Genomic DNA, 25506 nt, shown 5'->3' on the forward strand with positions numbered 1-25506 from the left:
CTCAAGTTATTTACGTAAAATATCTCTCTGTAATAGGGCTTGATTATTGTTTCAAATAATTCTCTGCTTAATGTATTCTGCACAACCTCTCCTAAGAGAGATACTATACTATGTATATTAGAAAATCTGGAGCAAAAGAAAGGTAATTGAAGTGGAAACTTGGAATAAATAATGAAAAATGAGATGAAATGGTAAGTTTTGATTAATATGGAAACCCAGAATGAGAATGGGTTTGGTGGAACAAAAGGTAAATGATGTTGAAGTAATATGGTGTATTAATGTCGAGCTTTTGTTTGAATTAAAAGTGTGAAGGCAAGGCAGGCTGGTAAAAATCAGCTGGAATGAGGATGAAACAGTCCTTTAAGTGGTTTTACCATGTTTGGTAGAGTAGTCCCCAAAGAAAGGTAGCAGAGTTAAGTAGGATCTGTTACTGAGACTGTGAATAGAAGTAAGAGTAGAGTCCATTTACTACATTTAATATCTCCACAGGAATTAATTCTATTCAGTCTCTTTGCCTTCAGCTGACTGTGAAGACTACTGCCATGTGAAGAATGATAGGAATCAAAGGCACGGTTTGTGTAACAGTATTGCCAGGAGCATGACTGTAAATGATAATAAGTGATCCCCAATTTGTTCACGTTTTATGCTCAGATGATTTCCCATAGAAAAGAAAATGTCAGGCAAGACTTGAAAATTCAGTGCACAATCTGAGTTCCTAGGGCACACTTGTGGTGTTTTGTACATCTATATGTCTTGATTCCCATCAGAGGTTTCTGCTTTGGCAGGGTAAGGGAACTAAAAGCCAAGTAGAAAGGGGAAAACCCACTCATACATGAAAGTGGCTCATCTCTGTCCCATAATGCAGGACTAAATAATATAGATTAAGCAGACTGACTTGGGAGTATCTTGAAGTAATGAAGAGCAGTTTTCTGGGTCGTCTGTTTAACATGATGGTTTCAACACAAATGCTGAATATCAATAATAAATATTGCATATCTCTAATAGGTTGTGAAATCTCATATGTAATGTACATGTGTATGTCTATTAGGAACCATATAAGGTAACTCTCATGCCATATGTATCTATAAATCTCTGAGTATGGTTATTACAAGCTTTTAGGTTGTGAATAATGCATTACAAGAGACCAAATTTAAAATAAAAAGTTGATGAACTTGTGATTGATGATAATTTTTTTGCTTTCATCTGAGAAGTGTTTCATTTTTCGCCACTGCTTTTCTCTTATTTTATGTATTTCCTTTGACTTTTCCTGGTTGTTTCCTCAGTGACTCTCTCATATGAATATTGAATAGTGATAAGAAAATTCTCAGTCCAGCATTACCAAATTGATAATACTGTCCCAAATATTACTACCATTTTTTCTCTTTGCTGTTGTGCCAGATGGATTGTCCTATATCTGCTATATTTATTCAAGTCCACAATTGGGTTATCAGTATAAACCTTTATGATACAATTTATGCTAAAGTAATACTGCATCTCTGAACTTGTACATTTTATTTTCACAGAAACAGACCTGTAAAGATGTTTATGTGGTGGTCCCCTGTTTTACTTCTTGGATGTGTTTTGCTGGGAGCAGATGGGTGGCCAGTCAAGGAAGGATATGACTTTCGGCCCTATCAGCCTCTTTTTAGATTACGGCACAAGGTATGGATAATTCTCTAATAGTTCTTCCTTTTCTTTCAAGGGATAAATTAAGGGATCAAGGGATAAATTACATACCAGCCTTGACTTTTTTTGTTTATTGGAGTAATGTTCAGAAAGTAACTTTTTCAGAGAATAAGATCATGTTTTAGCTTCAAAAACTAGAAATTAGTTATATCAACAGAAACTCAGAGGGAGAGCCAGGAGAGGCTCTCTCTTAAAGCAGCTGTCAGCATCTGCTTAACACAATGACATGTCCCAGTCCTCAGTGAATTTCAGTCCAAGCAAACAGGCAAACTGCCCATCAAAGAAGAATGGTGTCAAAATTAACTGATTAATAGAAATTTATTTGCAAGAATTAGATGTTCTCAGTGCTTGCTGAATTTAGCAGTTTTGGACCATGGCATAGTGCAAATGTTTTCTGAGTTACATGGTTCCCATATTCAACTACTACATGCCATTGAAATTTTGCCCACCTGATGCTTCTTTGCCACAAATCCAGTACTCCCAAAACAGATCTCAGCTAACAAATCCTGCCCTTTTCTGGTAGCTGAAAGGGAAGCTTCAGTGATGGTTCTGTAAAACAAGGAAAAGGGCTGTAATATTTCCATGGGTTGTCTAAAGTTAGCATAGATCTGATCAACTTAATTCCTACTGGGCATGGTGATCGTGGGAGCAATATCTGAGGCACCTTAAGACATACAGTCAGCCCAACAGAGATTATAAAAAAATTTCACCCTTCTGAATTTTTGTGCTACAAGTAAAAGGTCTAAATTATGGCCAGAAATTTGAAGCGTTAGTCTCTCTAAGTGTTTCAAGATACTGCTATTTTTATTTCTCAATACTTTTTATAAAGTATGAAAAATATTTATTTTTGGTCCCCAGTTTAATAAAAAGACCAAATACTGTGTGATTCTATCTCAGTGTATAAGGATGAACTGATAACCTGAGTTCTCAAACAAGTAAAATTCTTTTCTATTAGCTAATTAATGAATGCTAGGTAGATGAAATACAAAAAGTTTCTTAACAGATATAAAATAAAATTTTTAAATTATACAATTATGTACCCTCTAGAGAATGTTCTCAATCAGAATAAAGACTGAATCAGGCCACATTCAAGGAAATAAATAACTGTATCAGCACAAGTTTTTATGCTGAGTATTATTCAAAAATTTGTATCATCACTGTATTTCCATTTGACAGCTGTAAGCAAACTAAAACAAAATAGCACAAGAAAAGTACTTTGTAATCTAGAAGGGAGAGAGAGACTAGTAATGAAACCATGGAATAAATCATATGAGAGAAATAACATGTGCAGAAAAGCCCAACACAAAACCATGAAGACTGTGAATACAATGAAGGAAAAAATATGGAGTATGATTAGCAGTATTTCTGATATTAGATGGTCTCTGATCTTAATAAATATATGTGGAACTATTCATATGTTGGTGTTTCTTAATTATGCTTTTAATATGCTGATAAGTCTCCTATAATTACTGGAATAGTCATAAACTTTTGAGGTTTAATATTGAGGGAATCACACATAGACATATGCAAACAACACAAAAATATTTAAAACTTTATATAAAACATTATATTAAAAAAGATGGTGGGTTTTTTCTTAGGCAATATGTTTAGATAGAAAATGTTTTAATTCAGCTTTTGGTATTAGGCCATATGTTTCTATAAAAAAAACCTAGGAATTTAAAACTTTTTTAAAGTCAATTTTAAAAATCAAGTTTGGCACAGATATGCATACTCAAAATGTAAATAATATGGTAAAAGAAACTGTCTGCTTCAATCAAACACTTAATAAATCAAGTGCTTAGATTAAGTTATGCCGATAGAATACTTGCTACAAACAGATGATAATGAATAAATGCAGTAATATTTGCTTTGATAAGGCAATATGCATGCAAGTTTATGTGTGCAAAGATTAAAAAAAAAAAAGATTAATCACTCTTGCTCTAATAAAGGGAAATTTATCTGACTTGAACAATGGTCCAACTAGAGCAACTTTAAATGTCAACCTTCAGGGAAAAACAATCCTACTTGGTACTTAGGTATTATCTTGAAATAATGATTGTGTTTGTGCTGGAAACAGGCATTCATATCATAATGGTTGTGTTGTTTTAAAAGGGATTATGAACGATTTCAGCTTCTCATGTATAGAAATCACAAGTAGGAATTTAGTCTATATATGAGATAATCTGAAAGCAGAAAAGTAGCATGTCTATGGAAAAAACCTTCATAAATAGGGGGAAAGATATGCATAAGAAAACATTATTTTACTTTGAGCACTGGAACAGAGAGCTTGTTGAATTTTCTTTGCAGATATTTAAAAACTGTCTGGATGTGGTCCAGGACAGCCTATTGCAGGTGACCATGCTTGAGCAGGGAGATACAACAGGGTGACCTCTAAAGGTCCTAACATTCTTTGATTCTGTACTTCATTTTAGTACACTATTAATTATATAATTAAGTTCATTATTGTGGCCATTATAATGGTAATAAAGATCAAATGTTTGACTGCATTGTTTATACATGAAATATTCAAACCCAGGAAGAGATGAGTTCTCTTGAACCAGGACTGAGAAAGATTATTACAGAGCACTGCTCAAAGTTGTTTTGAGTTTCCTTCCCTTATTTAACTGCCACTGTTTATATTTATGTGGTTATGCTGAAAAGTACTAGGCTGTGTCTGAGCAGCATGCGAATTTCTTGTTAAACCAGGTAATCCTTGGTTCTTCATTTGTCAAAACACTGTAAAAGTTCGTAAGGTACTTTCCATTTGGGAGTCTTCTTGCATTGCTGCTGAAGTATTGTGAGCAGTTTGTTAATACCTAGGTTTCCCACCTGATATTGTTAGGAAGTATTTTTAGCATCCTAATGAATTTTCTTCTTGTAATTTGCATGCCTCTGACAGAGAGCAATGTTTATGCAATGTCTTCAGTGTAAGAGTGTATGCTCTGAGACTTCCAGGTATAAACAGGCATGTGGCAGCCAACAGAATGGCAACAGTTGGCTGCTGATCCTCTGTCAGACTCTAAGAAATATGGAATATAGCCTGTACATCCATATGTATACTCCAGAGCATGCCAACTCTGCGTGTCTAACACATGCGTGCACAGCCATCCTTGGCAGGCCAGGTGGTCCACATGGTTTAGGAGAGTAATACTGGTGACAGTGCCTTGTTAATGGTCTCATCACAGGTGGGGAGCACCTCAGTTTCAGTCTCAAGGGACAGTTGGTGATGTAAGTTATTCCTTGTGCCCTGAACCTCTTTTTACTTAGACCCAGTGCTGAACTTTTGAGATTAGGACATTAATGCTAACCCCTCACTGCCCTGACAGCATGGGTGGGGGTGGGCTTGGTGGAGTCTAGGAGCAGAGAGAGGGGAGAATCCAGGGAAGTTAGAGTTCAGCCTGAGCCTCAGCCTGTGCAGGATGCTCCATCAGAAAAGAGCTTTTGTTGTCCTCCTGAGCAGGAGTGTATGCAGGATACAGCAAAGGGGGTGTGCCAGCTGCCACTGGCTTCTGCTGATCTGTTGATTCAAATTTCTTTCCAACCTTGTCCTGATTTCATCTTGCTTTACCAAAGGGCTTAAGCATTAGTGACTCAGCTGTGCAATCCTCACTCTTGTCTGTGATATTTCTCCAGGCTAATTTCTTTTAACTTCCTGTAAAAAACCCACCTCTCTCCCTTTTCCTCTCCCCTTCCTACTCATGCTATTTGCTGCTAAATTCATCTGTTCAACCCTGATTCACGTTAAATTAGGGCTCAGGACTAGGTCAGTTTAGAGGGGTTTAGGTTACATTAGAATTAGATCTAGTTTAGGAGTGCACTAAGGGCTTTGTCTGAATTAAAACAAAGCAAGAGAAGAACATAAGCTTCTGTCCCAGGTTATCAAAAGCAAATTTGAATGCATAAGCACAAAGCACAGAAAAAAACACATGTATGACTTTTAGGTTTTTGCCCAAAACTTATAAAATCTCCCTCTACTAAGAGCACTGAAATGCCTGTAAAATATATACAGACTGAGTGTTCAATGATTTTATTGTTGCTTAGGGTGTCATGGCCAAGAAAGAAATGCACAGAAAGTAGTTTTCCAGGATTCAAAAATACACTGTCCTTTTCTTGTGTTGTCTGGTCTCCAAACAACCTGAGATTTATGGTTCACACCGTCTGTCTGGAAAATCTGTTTGCTTGCAGGATCTGAGAAGTCATACAAATTGATCCTCTAAAATCCTCTGTCCTAGAGAGAGAAGGGAAAAAACATCTATGGAAGATGAACAGTGAATCCTGAGGACTAAGAACAGAGCTTTTCCTGTCATGTCAATACTGTTCTCAGCTCTAAAGTAACACGAGAGTTTTTTGCCTTCTGAGGTTCCTATAAGCACAGTATCTATGTCCTATGAAAATTCCAGGATTAGAAATAGCAAGACTGTCCTGGTTTGAAGGAGAGGTGTCTGTCAATAAAGGCAGAAGCTCCTTTTTGAAATGGAGAATGTAAACCCCCTTCCTCCAAATTATTATTATAAATTTGAAAATAAGGGGCTCTTAGGCAACTATATGGGAATTAGGAATAACAGTTCTTTACTAGGAAAATTAAAATAGAAATACAGTATTACAAAGAACAATCCCAAAACACTGACAGAGTCAGAACACAACCTGACACCCTGTCAGTCAGGGTGTTGGTAGCAGTCCCATTAAATGGTGGCTGCAGTTCTCCTGCAGTGGCAGATGTGGCTCAGCTGAAGCAGTGGTCCTGTAGAAGGTGCAGTTTTTCCTCTGAAGGTCCAGGGATGATGTGGAAAGGTGTGGTTTTCCTCTGGAACCCAGTGGAAAAAGGCTGACTTGCTGTTCAAAATCTCAGTTATTTATCTAGGTAGGAAAGACTTGGCTCATTCCCCTGGCTGGAGCATCTCTCAGTGGGATGATGTAATTTTATCAGTCATACAGTGGGACTTAGTGGACCAGCAGCAGATGATATCTTCCTGGAGGGAGGATGGGTTGTGGAAAAGATAAAGATGATCGCCCCACCTGGTTTTAAAGATGGCCCATTAGCAGATAGTATGTGCCATGGAGATAAGGAATCACTACTCCACCCAGCTTCAACAGATGGTGATAGAACACACATTTCTGGCTACATCAACCCAACACACAAGACTAAGGTTTACTTTTTTACTTTTTTTCCCCTTAATCACCTGTAAGTGTAGTCAAGAAGTCTTTGGTTTTTGTTTTATTTTTGTTGTTGGCCTTTTTTGTCTTAATTTTTATTTTATTTTCCTTTTCTCCAGAAAGTGAGGAAATTCTGCAGTCTAATCTGATTTTTCCTGTGGGTCATTGCATTAAAAAGGCATGGGTAATTTTTTTTAACCCTGCTGCAATCACTGTACATTAAAAAGCTAATATCAATTAGATGTTTTATTTTTGCTGCCTCTTATTACATGCTCAAAGCATTTTTTAAATATTGGGATAGTTGTTTCTAAAATCTCCCTGTAAATTTCTTCAATAATTCTTCTTCCAACTAGTTAGTCACTGGGGGGTGTAGAGTGTCAAAATCTGGAATTTAGGCAAGATTGATTCCTCCTTTCAAGATGCCTGCTGATACTTATTAGCAGTGACTATAAACTTGTAATCAAATCAAGAGGGCCAGTCAGGGAGCACAGGCACCTCTTAACTACTAGGCTGAACCTTTTGGTCAACCTTTCTTTTTTGTTCCTCTTACTGAACATCATCACTGTGGAAATGATTAATCTCAACCAGATATTTTGAGGGATGATGAGATTCACATGTATTACCTACTTTTTGATTAACATTGTTGCTTTAATTTCACAAGCTGGGTTGGCAACAAAGAATAGAATGTAAAATGGTATACAGAGGCAATATTCTCCAGTACTCAGTTTGGCCTTCTCACATTGAATCCTAGGAGAAGGATGTCCAGTTACTATCTGTAGAGATAAAAAATGGTTTTTTTTTTTTAACCTTTCTGGTATTTGGGATTCAATGCAAACACAATCTGTATCAGCTATCATTTCAGATTCTTGATTAGCATGTCTTTTAGCATTCTATTATGATAGCAAATTGTCATCACAAAATGCAATTACAGTAATACCAAAACAAAGCCAGGAGAGATTTTTTTAATATATTACTTGAGGTGGTTTGCTCTTGTTTAACTTTGTGCTGTTTGGATTTCTAAGATCACGAAAGAGGCCAAATACTTGAAGTGTGTGTTTATGAAATCTTTTCCATAGCTTCATTGTTGCCTCTTATTCTTCAGATTCTTCTTATTCTTCTCAAGACTACTCTGTAATTTAATGCCATCTCTCTCTCTTGGTTTTTTTTTTTTTTTTTTTTTTTTTTTTTTTTTTTTTTTTTGGTAGCAGACAAATGCTTTATTTTATTATTTTCCATAGCTTCTTTTTCTCAATAATTTTTCCCATGGATTTAGTACTTCTATTTATTACCTAGGAGATTTAGACTTTTATTTTCTGTATTAACCTCTATTATCTTGGCTTGTTAAAATGAAAGTGATACCTGTAGCACAGACAATGCTTATAAATTGAGAAATAATATGCAAAAGTCAATATAAAATTATTTTAAGCAATAAATATGGTGTATAACAGTTTTGTTGGTATGTAGACAAACTGGTCTGTACACCAGATTCTTTTTTTAATAAATAATGATCAATTTAGTTTGTGATTTATTTTTCACCTCTTACTCTAGTTATGTATTTAAATTCTATTTTTAAATTAAAATAATTACATAATTTAAGCATTGGCTTCTGTGTTGGGTTAGCATGATCTGGTTTTGTAGCAGGGGAGTTGCAGGTGTGGCTTCTGTGAGAAGCTGCCAGAGGCTTCCTTCATGTCCAACACAGCCAATGTCAGCTGCTTCCAGGGTGGACTTACTGCTGACCAAGGCTGAGCCAATCAGAAATTGTGCTAACCTCTGTGGTAAGATATCTAAGAAGGAAGAAAAGTTATTGTGCATATATACTGCACTAAGCAAGAGTGGAATGGAAATAAATGTGAGGAGCAGCTCTGCAGACACCCATGTCTGGGCAGATGGAGAGGGAGGAGGTGTTCCAGCAGCCCCATCAGAGATTCTCCTGCAGTCAAAACCATGGTGAACCAGCTGTGCCCCTATGGAGGACCACGGGGATGCAGAGATGCACCTGCAGCCCAAAATGGAGACCCTCGCCAAAGCAGGTGGAAAGAGGCTGGCAGGGACCTGCAGACCCATGGAGAGAGGAGCTCATGATGGAGCAGGTTTCCTGGTGGGAATTGTGACCCCAAGGGGAACCCACATTGGAGCAGTCTGTGCTTGAAGGACTACATCCTGCAGAAGGGTGACCCACGTTACAACAGCAGCATTGTGTGGAGAACTGTTGCAGAACAGATGGATTCAGGTTTTAAAACTTCATGATGAGCTAAGGGAATGTGGTTTCTTTCAGTTTCAGATTTTTTTTTTCGTTATGAAACCCAAAGAGCAGCATTAGTAACAACAAAAAACCCCAGTCTCCTTTAAAAAAAATGAGGCCAAAGGATAGAATACCCATTGAAAATATTTAAGGTATCTTTGCTTAGGCCTGACACAAAGAAAATGGAGTGTTTAATGACAGCCTAATGAAAAGATGTTGCTGTTTGATTTAATTGAAATGGCTCACAGAATCATAGAATGGTTTGGCCTTGAGGGTATCTTAAAGATCAGCTAGTTGCAACGCCCCTGCCTTCTCCTCTGGGGGCTGAAGAACCCCCAGTCTCTCAGCCTGTCTTCCTAGGAGAGGTGCTTCAGTCCTCTGATCATCTTTGTGCCCCCCCTGAACTCATTCCAGCAGGTCCATGTACAAGTGCTGGGGATCCCAGAGTTGAACACAGTACTTGAGGTGAGGTCTCATGAGATGCAAGAGATGAATAAGAGATTTCTGTTCCACTTGACACATTTTTAAAAATTTTTTGTAATTTTTAAGTTTTCATTTGATGTACTTCGTTAACTATGCTCAGCTGCATTTATACTATTTATATAAATGAGCACAATGTATAAATGCGGTGTATGAGCACTGCATTTATATGAACTAAGTTTAATAGCAATACATATTTTGATTACATTGCATAGTATTAATAGTAATTGCTAAATATTCATTGTCAGTTCTATTAAAGAGCTTCATGGAATTGAATTCCCCTGCCCAATGCATTCTAACAAAAGAGTATTTGAAGTAAGAAAACTCTATTAAGCTTATTCTGTGTCCCTTCTTCTAACGAAAATAAACCAAACAAAAATTATTAGTAATTTGCTTCATGTATTGCTTAAAACTCTGGTTATATAACCTGGAATAAGCACCCTATAATTCAAATCTTTTTTCTGGGGACAAGTAAGGCCTATCACTCTCTTGAGGCATCAGTGGAATTTTTATTTCACTAATGTTTCATGAAAATGCCATTACTTTCTATTACTATAACCTGAGGATTATTGTCATACATCAATGCAAGTAATAAAGCACTTATTAAATCATCTTAGCGTACTAAATCATCTTAATAGAGTATATTCAACTTGTTGGTATATGTGTCATTATTTGGTATTACATAATTTGATGCTACAATTCTGAAATTAATAGTAACTACTGTATTACAATAAGCTGATCTTCCAAACTGTAAAGGACTAATCCCACTGCAACAGACAGTGAGTGCTATTTTTATAAGCTTTAGAAATCATTGCATTGGTCAGTCTGACTTTCCATATAAAGCTCACTTATTTTTTTCATCATTCCTTCATTTCTGCTCTAAGTGAGGCATGAGTAAAGCATGTCTTTCAAAGAAATTACTGAATCTTCAAACATTTTCTATACCTTTATATTTTAAAAAATTTATTTTGGTGGTTTGTTATTAGCAAGTAGTAAAGAACAGAGCTTACCATTTGGATGCATCTGTCTTGTTTTGGCAGTGACTGCTTCCTGGGACCTACTCTGCATCGTTAGATGGAAGAAATTCAAACTCATTGGTTTGGTATAAGGAGATATTTTCAAGACATTATTTGAAGTTTATTATTCATAACCGACTCTATTTTATTTTTGTTTACTTCTAAGGGAAGAAAAATAGATATATTTATGCGTATATATATATATATATATATGTATATATATAAAGTAACTGTAATTAAAAATAAAATATTATGTGACCTTTCATTTTTAAGCTAATTGTATCCAACATGAATGCCAAGAGAAAATAACTAAAGCTTTGCAGTACATTGCCTACTGCACAGTAGGAAAGCTGTAACCAATTGTTAGTTTATCTGCAGGGTATATAGCTAGACTTCATAATTCATTTTGAAAAATAAGTTGAAATTCACCAATCAAATACTGAATTAATCCTGAATTTTCTAAGATTCAGTAGAAGAAAATATGATCCAAATTTTACTTTCTAGTCTCCTAAATGTCACACGGTAGGTAATATGATATAACCTTTCATCAAATCTCTGGTTTAAATGAATGTATTCCTCAAACATAGAGTTGAACACTTTAAAAAAGGGCAGTTGCAATTGATTAATATTCATACCATGAACTTTTCTTTTGCATTGCTGCACTACCGTATCTGCCCTCATAAGATGAATGGTAGAAAAAACCTTTTGTAACCTAGCAATGTCTCAGCACACTCGTTTTAATCAATGCTGGTAGATAGACTACATTTTCCCCCATAATTGTGTCTTAATGCAGACTAAATATTACTTGCATTCCTGTTTTGTAAGAAGGTAGTTGATGATTGTGCTCTCATGTCTATACTCCCTTATTGTCATTCTTCCTGTAGATTTTCTTCTATCTGTACAAAAACTTTGCCAAGAAGAAAAATAAGATTTGAATGACCCTCAGACAGATCGAGTAATAAAAAGCAAAATGTATTTTGTGGTTTTAGAAAATTAGACTTAAAGCCACTTCTGAAATTTAAAAAGAAAAACTAATAGAGATTTTAGGAAAATTACTTCCATTAATGTCTTTGGGAATTCTGTGGCTAAGATCCATCTGTAGTAGCTTGCTATTTTTTTTTTTAAAGTAGCACTCTATTGTCAAGAAATGTACTACTGTTCAGTAATTGTGAGGGTACCTGCAGCTTTAGGAGCTCATGTAAAGGAGAAGGTAATAGAATACCCATTAAATACTGTATCCTGGAATTTCCAGGGATAATTCAGCATGCTAAAGTGTTGCTTCTTGGAGATCTCTTTCTCTCCCTTCTTTGCCTATTCAAATCTAGAGCATTCTCAGATAATTGCAAGATAAATATATATACACTGAATATGATTCTGAGCTATATCAGACAAGTATATTCATCTGCAGCATCACACTGACTGTCTTGTGTTATTGCATTTCTTCCTTGGTAGGCTTGAAGAAACTACATTTTATGCTGTCTGTGGATAGGAAAGTAATACTACACTGAGTGTCTGAGCATATAAAGTTTAACACAAAATATGCACAAATAGTAGTAATTACTTCTGTAAAGTCATTATTTACATAGCTCCTCCAACTTAGCTAAGGAGAGCTGTAGCCTGGGTTTAACTACATAAATTGTCTTGTAAAATCTTCAGTGTATAAGTGGTTTTGTTCATAGTAGTACATGTTTTAATGTACAAGTATACACTTCTGCTGCTTAAACTATGCATTAAGCATCTTAATGCTTAAAGTGTTATACAAACAGCAATGCTGCACAGCAGTATAAAATTGGTAGAATATTGTTCTGTCATGTGCTGTGAAACTGCTTATAAACTTTGAATGTATTTGGTTTATCATCAAAGAACAAAGTATGAAGACATCATATTAAAGAAGCTACAGTTACACTGTATTTCTGTGAGCTGCCTAAGAAATCTATGCACAGTAACCTTCTGTATGTGTTCTATTTGGAGGTTTTTTCCTGTTTATCTCAGAACTGTGGCCAGTTTTAGGACAATTGATGGTTATGATGTGTATGGATATAAGGGTTACAGCCAATGGAAAAAATAATCCTTAAAGTCAGCATGTAGATTTTATTGGATTTTTTTTTGCATTGTGGAAAAATGACAAGTTTTGGAAAACAGGCCTTTCTCTGCCTCAGTAGAATGAAGGAATGCATATTTGGCCTTTCATCACAGTTCCATTGGGCCTGTAGAATCATTAGGATTCCTCTTGGACAAGGTCTTACATTGGGAACAAAAAAATAAAAAAAAAAAAGAGAAGAAAGAAAATTTTATTGTACTACTAAACCCCAATGATTTAGTGAAATAAGAATCCTTGAAATTAAAACCCTAAACTACTACTCAGTTGCTTTTCAACTGCAAGAGTAATCAGGGTTTATAGGTCCTATAGTGTGCTTGTCTTGGGAGCTACCTGCAGTCTGCTGCACGCAGGTCTTTTGCACTCACAGTGTTTTGGAAATGTGTCTGTATGGATCATGAGCAATCCTACCAGAAGGAATTGTTGGCTTTAGAATGTACTAATCTGACTGAGTTTGCCTATTTAAAAAAGAAAAGTTATTTTGTAGAATGCAATACATTTGATATAAACAGTGTTACTGCATCATTAGCAGGAAGCTGCTTCAATTCAGTTGGTACTGAAGAAACATTGGGATTTAGACAGTAACTTTAGCCCAGAACTGTTTCACCTTGAGGATGAAGGATTTGTCTGCTCTGCTTTATGTGATCCAAGGCTGTTTTTAACAATAATATATGCTCTTGCAACCATCTAGGTTATTTTAGGTGAGAATGAATAGAAAAACCTGTGGATCTTTGTGTAGAACTTCTGTCCACTTTTCCTCTATAGAAATCACACACTTTATTGAAGCCTGGTCTAGAGATAGTTTTCCCTCTGAGTATGTAGAAATACACAAGATGATGTTGCACTTTTTCATACCTTTATTTCTTCTCTGCAACCCCTTTTTATGGGGTTGTAATCTGCATGCAGAGAGGATCTACTGCTTCAAACTCACCTTCCTGTTATATATAACCATCATTGTTATTCATGTTCCTCAGGGACCTAAATCAGCAAACCAAGAACCAATCAGTGTATTTCAGTGTTTACCCTTCCCATCTCAGTGACTGGGCTTTTCTTGGTTTGGTTTTGGTTTTAATGGCAACCATTTCACTTTTGTATCACAGCTCCCCATACTGTTGAGTTGCTCTCATATAGATTAGTGAATTCAAGACTTCTCATATTTCCTCCACAGGCCTGTAAGGCTTACTCTTAACACTGTAATTTTTAGTAATATTCCTGGGAACGCCATTAATTCTGAATACTTCAACAGCTTTATATATTACCTTATTTTTGCCTAGCAACCTTGCTTCACATCTTGTTTCCTTCACACAATCTTATATTCATGTGATGCCTTAATCAATACAAGAACAACCTGTGGCATATTATTTTCTCAGAATTTGCTGCTATAAGTGGTGGCAATCTCTAAGAAGACTGGGCTGTGTATGCAGAATACCAGTTCAAGAATCCTGCTGCAAACATTAAACTAAAAAGCTTTCTGCAGTAAATAGTGTTCTGACAAAAGCAGGAAGAAAATGGTTCACTTTTTTGCACATTCTTTCTTCCTTACCATAGTAAGTAAGGCCTTGCTTATTGCTGCTTAACAGAACAGCTTTACAAATGTAAATGTCATTGCTTCTGCTTTGCATGCATTTTTAGTTTAAATTGCAATTGTACTGCAGTTGCTAAGAGTCTGCTGAATTCTGATTCTGTAAAACTTATTTGAAACACAAATGTTCAGCCTAATGTCATTGATCAAATTGGGTCTGAGAATAGTTTAGCAGATTGCTTAGTGCTGTTATGTGTATGTGTGATAGCACTCCCTGGCTGTGACCATGCTGTTGTTTCACCCATTAATAAAACGTTTCTGTACATTTGTAATTCAGATTTCTTGTAATAAAAGTTGTTGAATTAATTTAAGTAAATATATTGTTAATTCTGCTGCTATAGCTTGTACATGTTTTAACAATAATAACTATTCTGGTGCCTCTCTTGATGAAATATTTTCTTTAATAAGAATGATTCAATTAACAATAATAATAATAATAATTACTAAAATATTATAGATTATATTAATATTATCTGTATAGTGCCCTTGCTCCAGAATTAGCCATAAAGGTAGTGAACACAAAACTGATTTTCTAGGTTTTAACTATATTTTATGTCTAATGGTAAATATTCATTGTAAAATGTTAGAAAAGCAAGTAACTTTCCTCTCCTTTTCTCATCAGTTTATTTAATTAATGGTGTATGTTTATTAAATTATTGAAATGTTTGTCACATGTCAAGGACAATGTACCATATGCTTTACATTAATTAGTACTTTGTTTATTTTAGGAATTTGATTAATTCAGCAGCTACTTTTTAATTAGAGCCAGCATAGGAAAGGGGGCTTTGTCTGAGTTTTCTAAAACAAAATAAGGCTCCTCTTCTTTATCAGTAGCCCACTCTGGCACACACACACCCCGATCCTCAGCAGATGATTGAGGCAGAGCCATAAGTGGAGTCCTGTTCTATGAAATAGTTATGTAGTTTATCCTTTAAAAACCACAAAATTAAGTGGCAGTCAGAATGCTTCTGTGTGCAACAACCAAGGTTTATAAACACTAATTTTCTTTCAAAAAGGGAAAACCAGACAAAATTTACATGATATATATTTAAATGGGGCTAAGAAATGAACATAGACAGCTTTGAACCTTGTTGGTAAATTGAGAGTCCATTTGACCATCCTTTTCTACACCCCTTGTTGCTAAAACTCAGCCCTTCTAAATAAGACTTGGTACTATGTCAACCTTATTTAGCAAACGTGGCATTTCTGAATAATAATGATATCAAAATGTTTTAAGAGATGTTGATGGTGTTTGTGTGATAAGAGAAAAAACAAGGAAATAACCCTACAAAAGGAGCTTTTATACCTTGGAAAACCATTTGTGTGTATTTAAATAAGTTTCATCATTGTTTTATGTTGGAAATAGTTTATAATTTATGCTTTGTAAAAATAATAATTTTTATGGTCAACCATCTGTGGTCTTTTTCAGTTCACAAACATAACAGAAAATCTGATATTGTCACCATAAGAAGTTTACTTTAAATTCAGCCTTTTAGGCACACAGGAAAGGTTTCTTTGGAGTTCTAACATGTTTTGCATGGATAGATTTATCAGGATGATACACTGTATTACAACAAAAAGCCATAAAATGCCATGCAACCTGTCTGATTAATTTGTTTGGAGAGTGTTAAATTCAAAAGTATTTTACTATATTGAAACTGATAAAAATATCCTACAGTGCAAAATGGTTACTTCTGTTTACAGATGGCTCATATCAGTAGGTACCAATATAGTATTGTAGTTAATGAAATAATTCTGGACATATATATCCACAATGATTACATGAATGAACATATATATATGTGTATGTGTATATATATAATTTTTAAAAAATATTTTTATATATTTTTTGATTGTTAACATGTTAGGTAAAAATATTTTGTATATATATCATAATGCAGTCTGGGAGAAAAATAACAGAAATGTGTGTAATTGTGGGTTTATAAAGTTCTCCACACAAGTGTTTATGTACATTTTACTTAACACCATAATGCTTTCACATTTGCATACTTTCTAGAAGTATATGGGTAGAATTTTGGTATTTTCAGTCCAACTAGCATTAAAAGCCTAGCACACTGCACAAATGCAGGTGGAAATAAATTTCATTATGAACATTTAACTTAGGAAAAGTTTAAAAAGTTCATTTACCTCTCTCACGTTTCAACACCCTGAAAATTTTTATTTGTGTGTTTCTCCTCAGGATGAGCAGTTCCTACTTTCCTGAGCATCTGAAATTAATTTTCCTAAGTTATAGGTGCTTACAGTGTTGTCTTGCTAGCATAATTCATTGCTTCTTAGTGATGTTCTACAGAAAATATTTCACATAATTTATCTTTCAATATTAAGGAGAAATCTGTATTTAATTCACCCTCAGTATAAACTTGTCTGCATTTTTAACTGTGTTTTCTGTTGAAAAGTCTAATCTAGCAAGATTTCTCTAGGCAGAAAGCTATTTCTGAGTTCAGAAATGCTACACCCAGTCTAATCATGGGCTAATTTTGAAATAACTGGAGTTGAAGTGAGTTTTCTATGTGGATGCTCTTTGCTGCTACCAAGCATCTTGGCCTAAGGAGTATCATACTGAGGATTGGTCTGTGATCTGCTAAGAAAGTATTTTCTTTCTAGTTTGAATGGCAGCTTAAAATTAAAATTTGAGTATTTTGAGAAAGTTATGCCATGAAAATTTGCTCCAAAATCTTCAGCTGTAATTAAACAAAATAAAGATATTAAAGAAAATAGGTCTGAAAAGATATTTTTAGTCAATGTCTCCTTTCCTTGAAATCTTCACATACTGCATTAAAAAAAAAAAAAAAAATTTAAAATTTTATCTAAATTTTGTTTCTAAGCTAAACTTTGCCAAGTGTGTTGCACTCTCGTTTTCCTAAAAAGTAATTTTCATCCTAATTACTGTTTCTCTTCTCCTATGATATCAATATTTGACTTTTAATATTGCTTTCCTGCAAGGCTATTCTGACCTAGTAATCAATTCTTCTGTTAAGTCTTTAGAATATATTGCAGCTTTGTTGGCAAAAAATTCCCATTCTTCTGATTTCAAGCTTAAGAAGGGAGAAAAGACTAGTGAGTTTTGTGGAACTGGACAGTGTGTGTGGAGCCCATAAAATTTCACTATTTGAATGCTAACACAGCTTGGCTCTAAATCTTGGTGGCTGATTGATATTTTAATAAACACAGACTTCCTCTAATGCCCAAGATTTCTCTGAGTTTACACTGGTCTATTAAAGGCTAAGTTTCACTCCATGACTTCCAAAGATATATAAAATAAAAATTAAAGGCAAGTTTTCCTTTAGAAGACTAGAAAAAAGTACTAGATAGATCCTCTAAACCAAATGCTGTCCATAGTGTAAAATGAAATGTGAAAGAAATTAAATAATACTGAAACCATTGCTGTGAATTTAGTACAGCATGAAAATCAGAATGGCGTGAAAATTGATATTGGTAAATTCAGCACATCATGTCCAGTATTTCATGAAATACCATTCATCGTGATCACCAAATACTAAAAATGTATATAGTGCATCACATTTTATTGATAATGAATTATTTTTTTTAATATCTTACTAGTGTTTATAATGTAGTCATGGAGAAATTTGAAAACATGTTTTCCAGAGTTATTAACTTAGATTTGTAAAATTGGGTTGCAGGGAACAAAAAAAATATTGCATCACTAGCCATATTATTTATTATTTTACAAAATTTTAAAAGTTGGAACAATATGTTTTTGTTGTTCAAGGATAAGGCTGCCTTGTGCTTATGTTAATGGTAGCTAAACATTTCTATGTCCCTATCAATTAGAGAATATTAACAGATATACTGTTGAAGAACATGTGTACTGGTCTAGAAGTACTAACTTATTTCTATAGATTTTTATGTGCAGTCTGGATGCTTTTAAGACTAAATGAACCTATTATGAGCACAATAATAACAAATCCTTGGTGTAAAATAAAACAGTGCAATTAGTACTGAAGGGTAATCAGTACACTCTCTTTGTTATCAAAAGCTAAAATGCTTAAAAACGCTCATTAAAAATTGCAGCAAAAGAAAAATGTTATGTAATTTTCTTTTCTTGTTGAAATTATAAAAGAAAAGCTATCTTGTAATGGAACAAAATTTAGAAGTGCTTTGCATTTAGTCTACTCCTAATGCTATTTTTTACTGGCATAAACTTATATAGCAGCAAATATTCGAAGAATTGCAATACCCAAAATAAAGAGCATCTTTTTGAGTAAATATTTTGTAAAACCAAAGTTTGAAGTTTTGGGAACAGATTACTGCCTTGAGTAAATTTTCATGCTTCAAAATTACATCAGGGGACAAATCCCAGTCTTACAGGGACTTGTGCAGTTGAATTATAAGCATCTCCCAAGACAGAGACTGCATGGCCCCATTGGATAATGTATTCCAGCACCTAATCTTAGTCATTGAGGGAGAAAAAAAAATAAAGTGAAAAATGCTAGGGGAGTTGAAAAATGGATTGTATAGGACCCTTTAGGCATCAGGCAAGGTTTAGTTGATTTTACTTTGGAGCAGGATGGAGGAGGCACAACATTGTTTCATTGGATCATGTAGGTCTAAGATTTTATGATTTTTGTGATAACTAATTCTGCAATTAATACATTTTTCTGCTTTTAATTGCAGCAGGAAAAGAATCATGAAAGCTCAAGAAATAAAGGTAAGTGCCAATTATTTTCAAAGTGTGGACATTCTTATTATCAAAAATGTAACATCCATTTTTGGTAAAAACATCTTCATGGATTGTTTGCTAAGTATTTTAGTATTTGAAATGACAAAGGTATATCCAGAAAAGGCATTGAAATTTAGAAAATGTTGGTTTAATCATGGTGCTCGGGGCACCATTTGTCAGGTTTTGGCTGTTTTCTTTAAAGAACTGAGCAGCTAATAGTTGCTATAAAGTTGTTTATTGCAAAGGCACATCAGTCTCCAAAGGCAAGGAGTCATAAGCATAGAAGTCCATGCTGAAGTTTTGGTAGAGAGTCCCAAATAGAAGCAGAAGCTGCTCCTGAAGGTGCCAGCAGGGCTGATGTTGCTGATGAAGCTCCTATCTTCTTCAGGTGATGGTGATGGTGGCGAGGAGAGCAGGGACAAAAGAAAAAAGGCAAAAAGCAAAAAAGCAAAAAGTGTATCTCTCTCCAATGCATCAATTCTTTTATACAAACTTCCCAACAGGCTAATGACACAAGCTCAAACCACTACTCCTTAACCTATTAGAATTCTAGTTTCTTAGCACGCCAGGTTACATATAAACTACCCATATAGTCTGCCTTGTTCTATCTGAAAAATGCAAGCAATATTCTTACTATAGTTTTATTATGTCTGAAACCATGTTCCTGTAGCCTCTATGGAAGCACTAGTATCTAAGACTATGTTTTTCAACCTTCACTAGAACTCGCACTTCTACTCTGTTGTCTGAGACCTTTACTCTTTAAAAGCACTTAAAACTTATTTTTACTTACTTACTTGCTTACTTGCTCTAAAACTTAAATTTACACCTCTACTTTATGTGTGAGTGGCTTAATATACTTCAATCCAACCAAAGGTTTTAATTCAGTCGCTGCACTCTGATTTCTCTCTGAAGAATTCAGACAGACCTTTGATTTACAGACTCCAACAAGAAAGTAAATGTATTAGCTACTATTTTGGAACTCTGAGATGAGCCACACTGATTGCTGCACTCTGGATGGGATGGGCTGCACAGCTTCTCACTAAATTCGTGTCCTTGATTATAGCTGGCTATTATTCCATAAAACATCAGTACCATCAATTTAGCTTCTCCCTTTCCATTCAGTAAATCTGACACTGGATGTGAATCCAATTTGTGCACAAATTAATCATGTCCTTAATAGGTTGCCTTGCAAAACTACTGTTGGTGGTTTTCACATAAAATTTATATTTTCATTGCACCTTACCCTGTGCCAGTGGCTTAGCACTATATGAAACAGAATATCCAGGTTAAAAAACCAACCTTTTATATAGAATATTAGAACGTCAAAAACTTATGTGGATTTCACACTTTTTTTTTTTTTTTCCTAAAATAAAGTCTCTTAAGAGACAGAACATTCAAATCTCTTAATTAAAAAAATTGCTAAGCAAGCAATTAAAAGCAAAAGTGCCAATGCTGGTAAAAATCGTTCTCTTGATATTTTAGTTTTTATAGACATAGAGTACGAGATATTTTAAAAAGGACACAAAGGGAGGATAGGAGAAAGAGCACCAGTTAGGAAGCAGTGTGTAATTATTTCAACTGAATTAGATGTTCTTAATATTCAGTTATTTATGTATCACAGTACTCATTCATCTCAATTTTCTTGTTTTCTCTCACATGGAGGCTAAGCACAAGCATCTAAAGGCAAAGTAAAGCTGGTGGTTGATTTGGCTTGTGTCAGGACAATTACATTGTTTATGATGATATGATAATTTACATAATCTGAATGACCTATGGTCCTTCATTTGATGAGTGTGTATGGGAAAAATAATGGACTCAAAAAATCCACTTAATTTTCAACCAATTTGTGATTTATAATTTTCTTTTCAGAGGTAATACAATATAAAGGTGAATCTTCTTTAGATGTAGTGAGTGAATCCATGATGTATTGTTCAAAATGCTTTCATGTCTTATGACTTAATACAAATTATAAAAAAGACTGTGAAAACTCTAATTAGATTGCAGTAATTTTTGAATACTGAAGGGTTCTGAAGTGGGCCATTCTTTGTGATTTTATATAATTTATGTCAGTTATATATGATGTTTGGCACTCTTCTCACACACCCCACCCCATGCTGTTGCCAGCTGGTTATTATGGTATGTATGTGAGCAACAAGCAGAAGTAGGAAGAAACTAACTAATGAACTAGCTAACAAATTAATGAACTGGATGGGAATGCCCATCTTATTTGTTAGCTGTTAATTATTTAATCACAGAAACCATTTTCAAAGGATTATAAAATATTGTCCACAATTACAACCAGAGAAACCCATTAAACTCTACTTGAAGGGAGATATCCATTTTCTCCAAAAAGGCAGTGATATTGGTGCTCAGCTGCACAAAATTTGTTGTGATTGTACTTGTAATATCACTTGAGGAAATTTTTAACCTACTAAACTTCCTGCAAGATATGTTTATCTCTGCCTAAACTGGCAATTCCACTTGGAAGATTTCAGTGGTCTGGAAGACTAATCAAGCACAGAATGGTCTTTGAAATACATATGTATCTACAGATATGTTTTATTGCATAATGCTGTTTTGAGGTAGGTTTATGATTGGGTTTTTTTGTGGTGTTCTCTTTTCATATTCTTTAAATGTATTTGTTTTCATGTGTCCTTTATCCATGTATTGCAAAGTTTCAGAAAGACCTTTTTATTTCACTTACAGCATATATAATCTTGAAACTCTTTCTATTTAAAATACTGATCGGTTCAGATGAAACAAGACTAAATTAATGTTTCAGTATAAACATTTTTGTCTTGTCAGTGAGCAAGTGCAGTTCACATGCAATATCTAAATGTTTTGTGCTCTACATATGTTCATCTGAGATAGGTATATTTTCCTCAAGTTTTTGGGACAGGTTTCAAACAATATTCTTTACGCTCTTTATCTTTCAGCCACTACATATGGTAAAAGGACAAAATGTTTTCTGTGGTTTCTTAACAGTATGACACTTTCAGAAGCAATGTTGTCCTCTTAATTCAGAGGACTATTACAGCTGGTCCTTACCAAGGGAAATTCTGGCGTCTCTGTTGTGCCTTATAGCTTCTATTCAAGTCAGTAGTTCAGTATCTAATTTTTATTAATTAATTTTGTTAGATTGTATTTTTTAAGAGGGGAGGATATTGCAGCAGAATTCAAGGCAAATGCTCTTTTACTTCAGTAGAATCAATATATTAGTATAAAGGAGAATGCTGTATCTTTAATAACATTATAAATACCTAGTAATTTTGCATTTTACCTAATTTATAAAAAATGCTATAAAATACATCAGATTCCTATTTATATTTTAGTAAGGATATTTTTTATTGTTTTGCAGATTTTTTTTTTAATTCCTGAGGCATTTCTGACCTCCTTGTTTTTCCCACCTGTTGCTTCTATTTTCAGCCTCTAAGTCAATCCCACCAGAATAGAAGCCAATACTCAAACACACCCTGTTCTGGCACTAATCCCATCTCTTTCTGATCTGTGTTATTCTTTTTCTTGTGTTACTTAACAGGTAACAGATCTTTTTTGAACACTGTTTGAGAAAAGCAACACTGCTTTTATGTAAAACACTATGTTAACGTTTTACAATTTTAATTTATGTTGGCAAACTTCCTTATGCTACTGAGAATCTTTTGTATGTGAAAATCATTATCACCAGGGCAAAATACAAATGAAATTAGTTTTATAGCACTTCTATAATATGAAAGAAATAACAAGGCAATTACCAACTAACAAGGCAATTACCAACTAAACCTTGCTAATATTAATTGCTGACTTGAAGACCCATTTGACCTTCTTAACCTTTCTTTTCCAGTGTTAACCACTTCAGACAAAATAATATTTTATTTCAAACCTATAGTAGAAGATAAAATAGGGTTTTTCTGTGATGATTTGGCAATACCAGAAATTGTATTGCATTTAAGCCATGTGAGGAATTTTCTTCCCAGCCTATGCTTGACTGAGGAGACACTAATGTGTTTTAATGTGCTATTTATAATAACATTTTAAACTTTAAAGTTGAAAAAGTTTTTGACAATATTATTCTGAAAATCTTTTACTTCTGAAGTACAGAAGATTGACCCTTATCAACTATTTGCCAAACCTGAAAGGCATCTCAGTTTCTTTTCATAAAGTGAAAACAATGGCACACAGGAAATTATGAGCCACAAAAAATATTTCAGATAACTGATAGCATTTCAAATCAGTCCCTAAGCTTAGTAATAGTCTGAATTACTGTACAATACTTTTCCTTTTTGAGAATTGAAAAACTGATTTCAATATAGAGAAATGATGTGTAATATCTTTCTAAAAAACCACCAACAAAATCAGTGAAAAAAAATTCTGAATTTAGACTGAGAAAAAGGTGTTTGTGTTGATATTGAACAATGATATGATAGTGTAACTTTTCCTGATAATATGAGCATTTTAGATAACACTTTTTGAGAGATATAAAAAATGCTCCCCCAAAGATTTGGGAAATATGCATTTATCATAAGATTTTAAAAAATGTGCATGCAAATAATTTAAATTAACTTGAAGAATTTTTTACTTTAGTTAAGAGCACTTTGATACCAACTGTATAGAGTGTTTTTAAAATGCTTGTTAGCTACTATTGATCTGAGGTTTGAACATCACTAACACTCAGAATTAAGCCATTTATAGAATTTTGACTGACAAAATTTTAATTACAACTTGAGTTTCTAATTGTACTTAATACTTCTGATTTTATGCTTACCTTAATAATCTCTATGTAAAACGACTGTTGACTCACAGATCAGTTTCAAAAACATAATTTTATATGATTATGAACATACTGCCAAACTCTTCTGATATCATTAATAAACATCTGTTTCTTTTATAATCCTTAGCTACTTAAATTACAGAGGAAATCATATAGGCATCACCTGCATATCTTACTTGCTTTTTACTTTTTAAATAGTTAGCATACCTTCCCAATATTCTTGGTCTTTTCTGAAATCCCAGATTGGTGTTATCATTTTCTATGCCCTGATGAATGTAAGATAAGAAGAAGTGAAAAAAAGCTTAAGAAATTTCAAAATTGAAATCACTTAAGGGACAAAATCAGTAAGGCCTTATTTGAATAATAACTTGTAAAAGTGAAATTGTGTCTGGAGGTACCCTCAAATGCCAGAGGGTGAACAAACTGTTAGATATATTCTGCAATATGTCTGGCTGTTGTTACTTTTGATATAGACAAAGCTATGTATGTCCTGATGCAGTATACATGGTATCAGCATCCTTTGTCATGCTAAAACCATTAACTGGGGCAAAAACACAGTTCATTACATTCTGTAAGCTATCTAGTGGTGCATTTTGTCAACTCAAGCAAATGATTCTTAATTGATTTTTCAACAGACCTGTATTAATTGTGTATGGTTAGAATCTGAACTGCAGTCCTCCTGGACTGAGCTGACTAATGTTTTAGCTTGATATGCTGTAGTACCTTCTCTACTAGATCAGTACATTTCATTAAAAAATGTAATATTTTTGAGAATATGTGTAGCAGCAAAAGATTGGTAAATGTTTGTCCAATCTGACCTACAGTGTTTGTTCTGAAGTTCTTTTCTTTGTAATTATGTTCCAGTTTACCTGAGTGAATAAACTTTTAAGAGTTGGTATGGGATTTCTGAACTGACTATACCAAATACTATTGCCTTTATCCTGTTCCATTCTTCTCCAAGGCCTGGTCAACTGAAACTCAAATCTCTTCAGTTATCTAAGAGTTGCCAGAAGAAGTGGAATTCTGTTTTACACCTGAATATTTCTCCTTTCCCTTTCTTACAAAAGACCTACAGAGATAGTGTTATTAACTAAATGTTTTGCAGTGTTCTTTATTTATTATTACATAGGAATGACTTTAGCATGATTAAAATTTATAGAAATTATAATGCTGAGGTCTGAATCAATTCAGAGTAAGATTATGAAATGCACTTAAATGAAACAAATTTTTTCATGTGTGAAAATAATTTTGCTATGACAGTTAATCCTAGCATTTATTTTTCAGCCGGCTTGAAGCTCATTTTGAGAAAGTAAAGTGTGTGAATCAGTGTCAGATATCAGTTCTAGGTAATATCTTTGACAACAGTGTGATTACTGGACATAGAAATTATGCACAAAGAGCAAGGTCTCTTCTGTATACACAGATTTATGAAAATGTTTCTTTATCTCTTTTAAATAAAGCATTATTTGACAATGCTGAAATCCAGTTTTGATATCTATCTGTCAATACAGCACAGTATTTGAATAGTAACCTAGTCAGAGTTGCTAGCAGTGTAATGCCATGGACATAAACAGTGTAAACTGCACAAATATGGCCTCACTGGTTGTTGTCTTGAGGTAAACACACTTTATCTTAATAAATAAATTAATTAAAAATCTAAAGTAATAACAAATGAATACGGCATAGTGCATATATTTTATAGAATGGCAGCATTTGCCTTAAACTAAGTTCCAGACCTATATTCCATACCAGTGAAAAATTGCCTGCATTTTTAT

At 34.2% G+C, this 25506-nt stretch overlaps 1 protein-coding gene across 2 annotated transcripts in view; it reads left to right on the forward strand.

The window, feature by feature from the left end:
• FSTL5 (follistatin like 5) overlaps positions 1-25506 on the forward strand; it is a 283314-nt gene that overhangs the window by 21787 nt on the left and 236021 nt on the right. For both annotated transcript variants that reach the window (XM_079306656.1, XM_079306657.1), the window contains exons 2-3: positions 1524-1662; positions 18918-18951. In XM_079306656.1, the coding sequence (XP_079162782.1) occupies positions 1540-1662; positions 18918-18951 (157 nt within the window). In that variant the 5' untranslated portion in view covers positions 1524-1539. The remainder of the gene's footprint in view (positions 1-1523; positions 1663-18917; positions 18952-25506) is intronic.

Source organism: Erithacus rubecula (assembly GCF_903797595.1).
Source record: "Erithacus rubecula genome assembly, chromosome: 5".
Taxonomy (NCBI): domain Eukaryota; kingdom Metazoa; phylum Chordata; class Aves; order Passeriformes; family Muscicapidae; genus Erithacus; species Erithacus rubecula.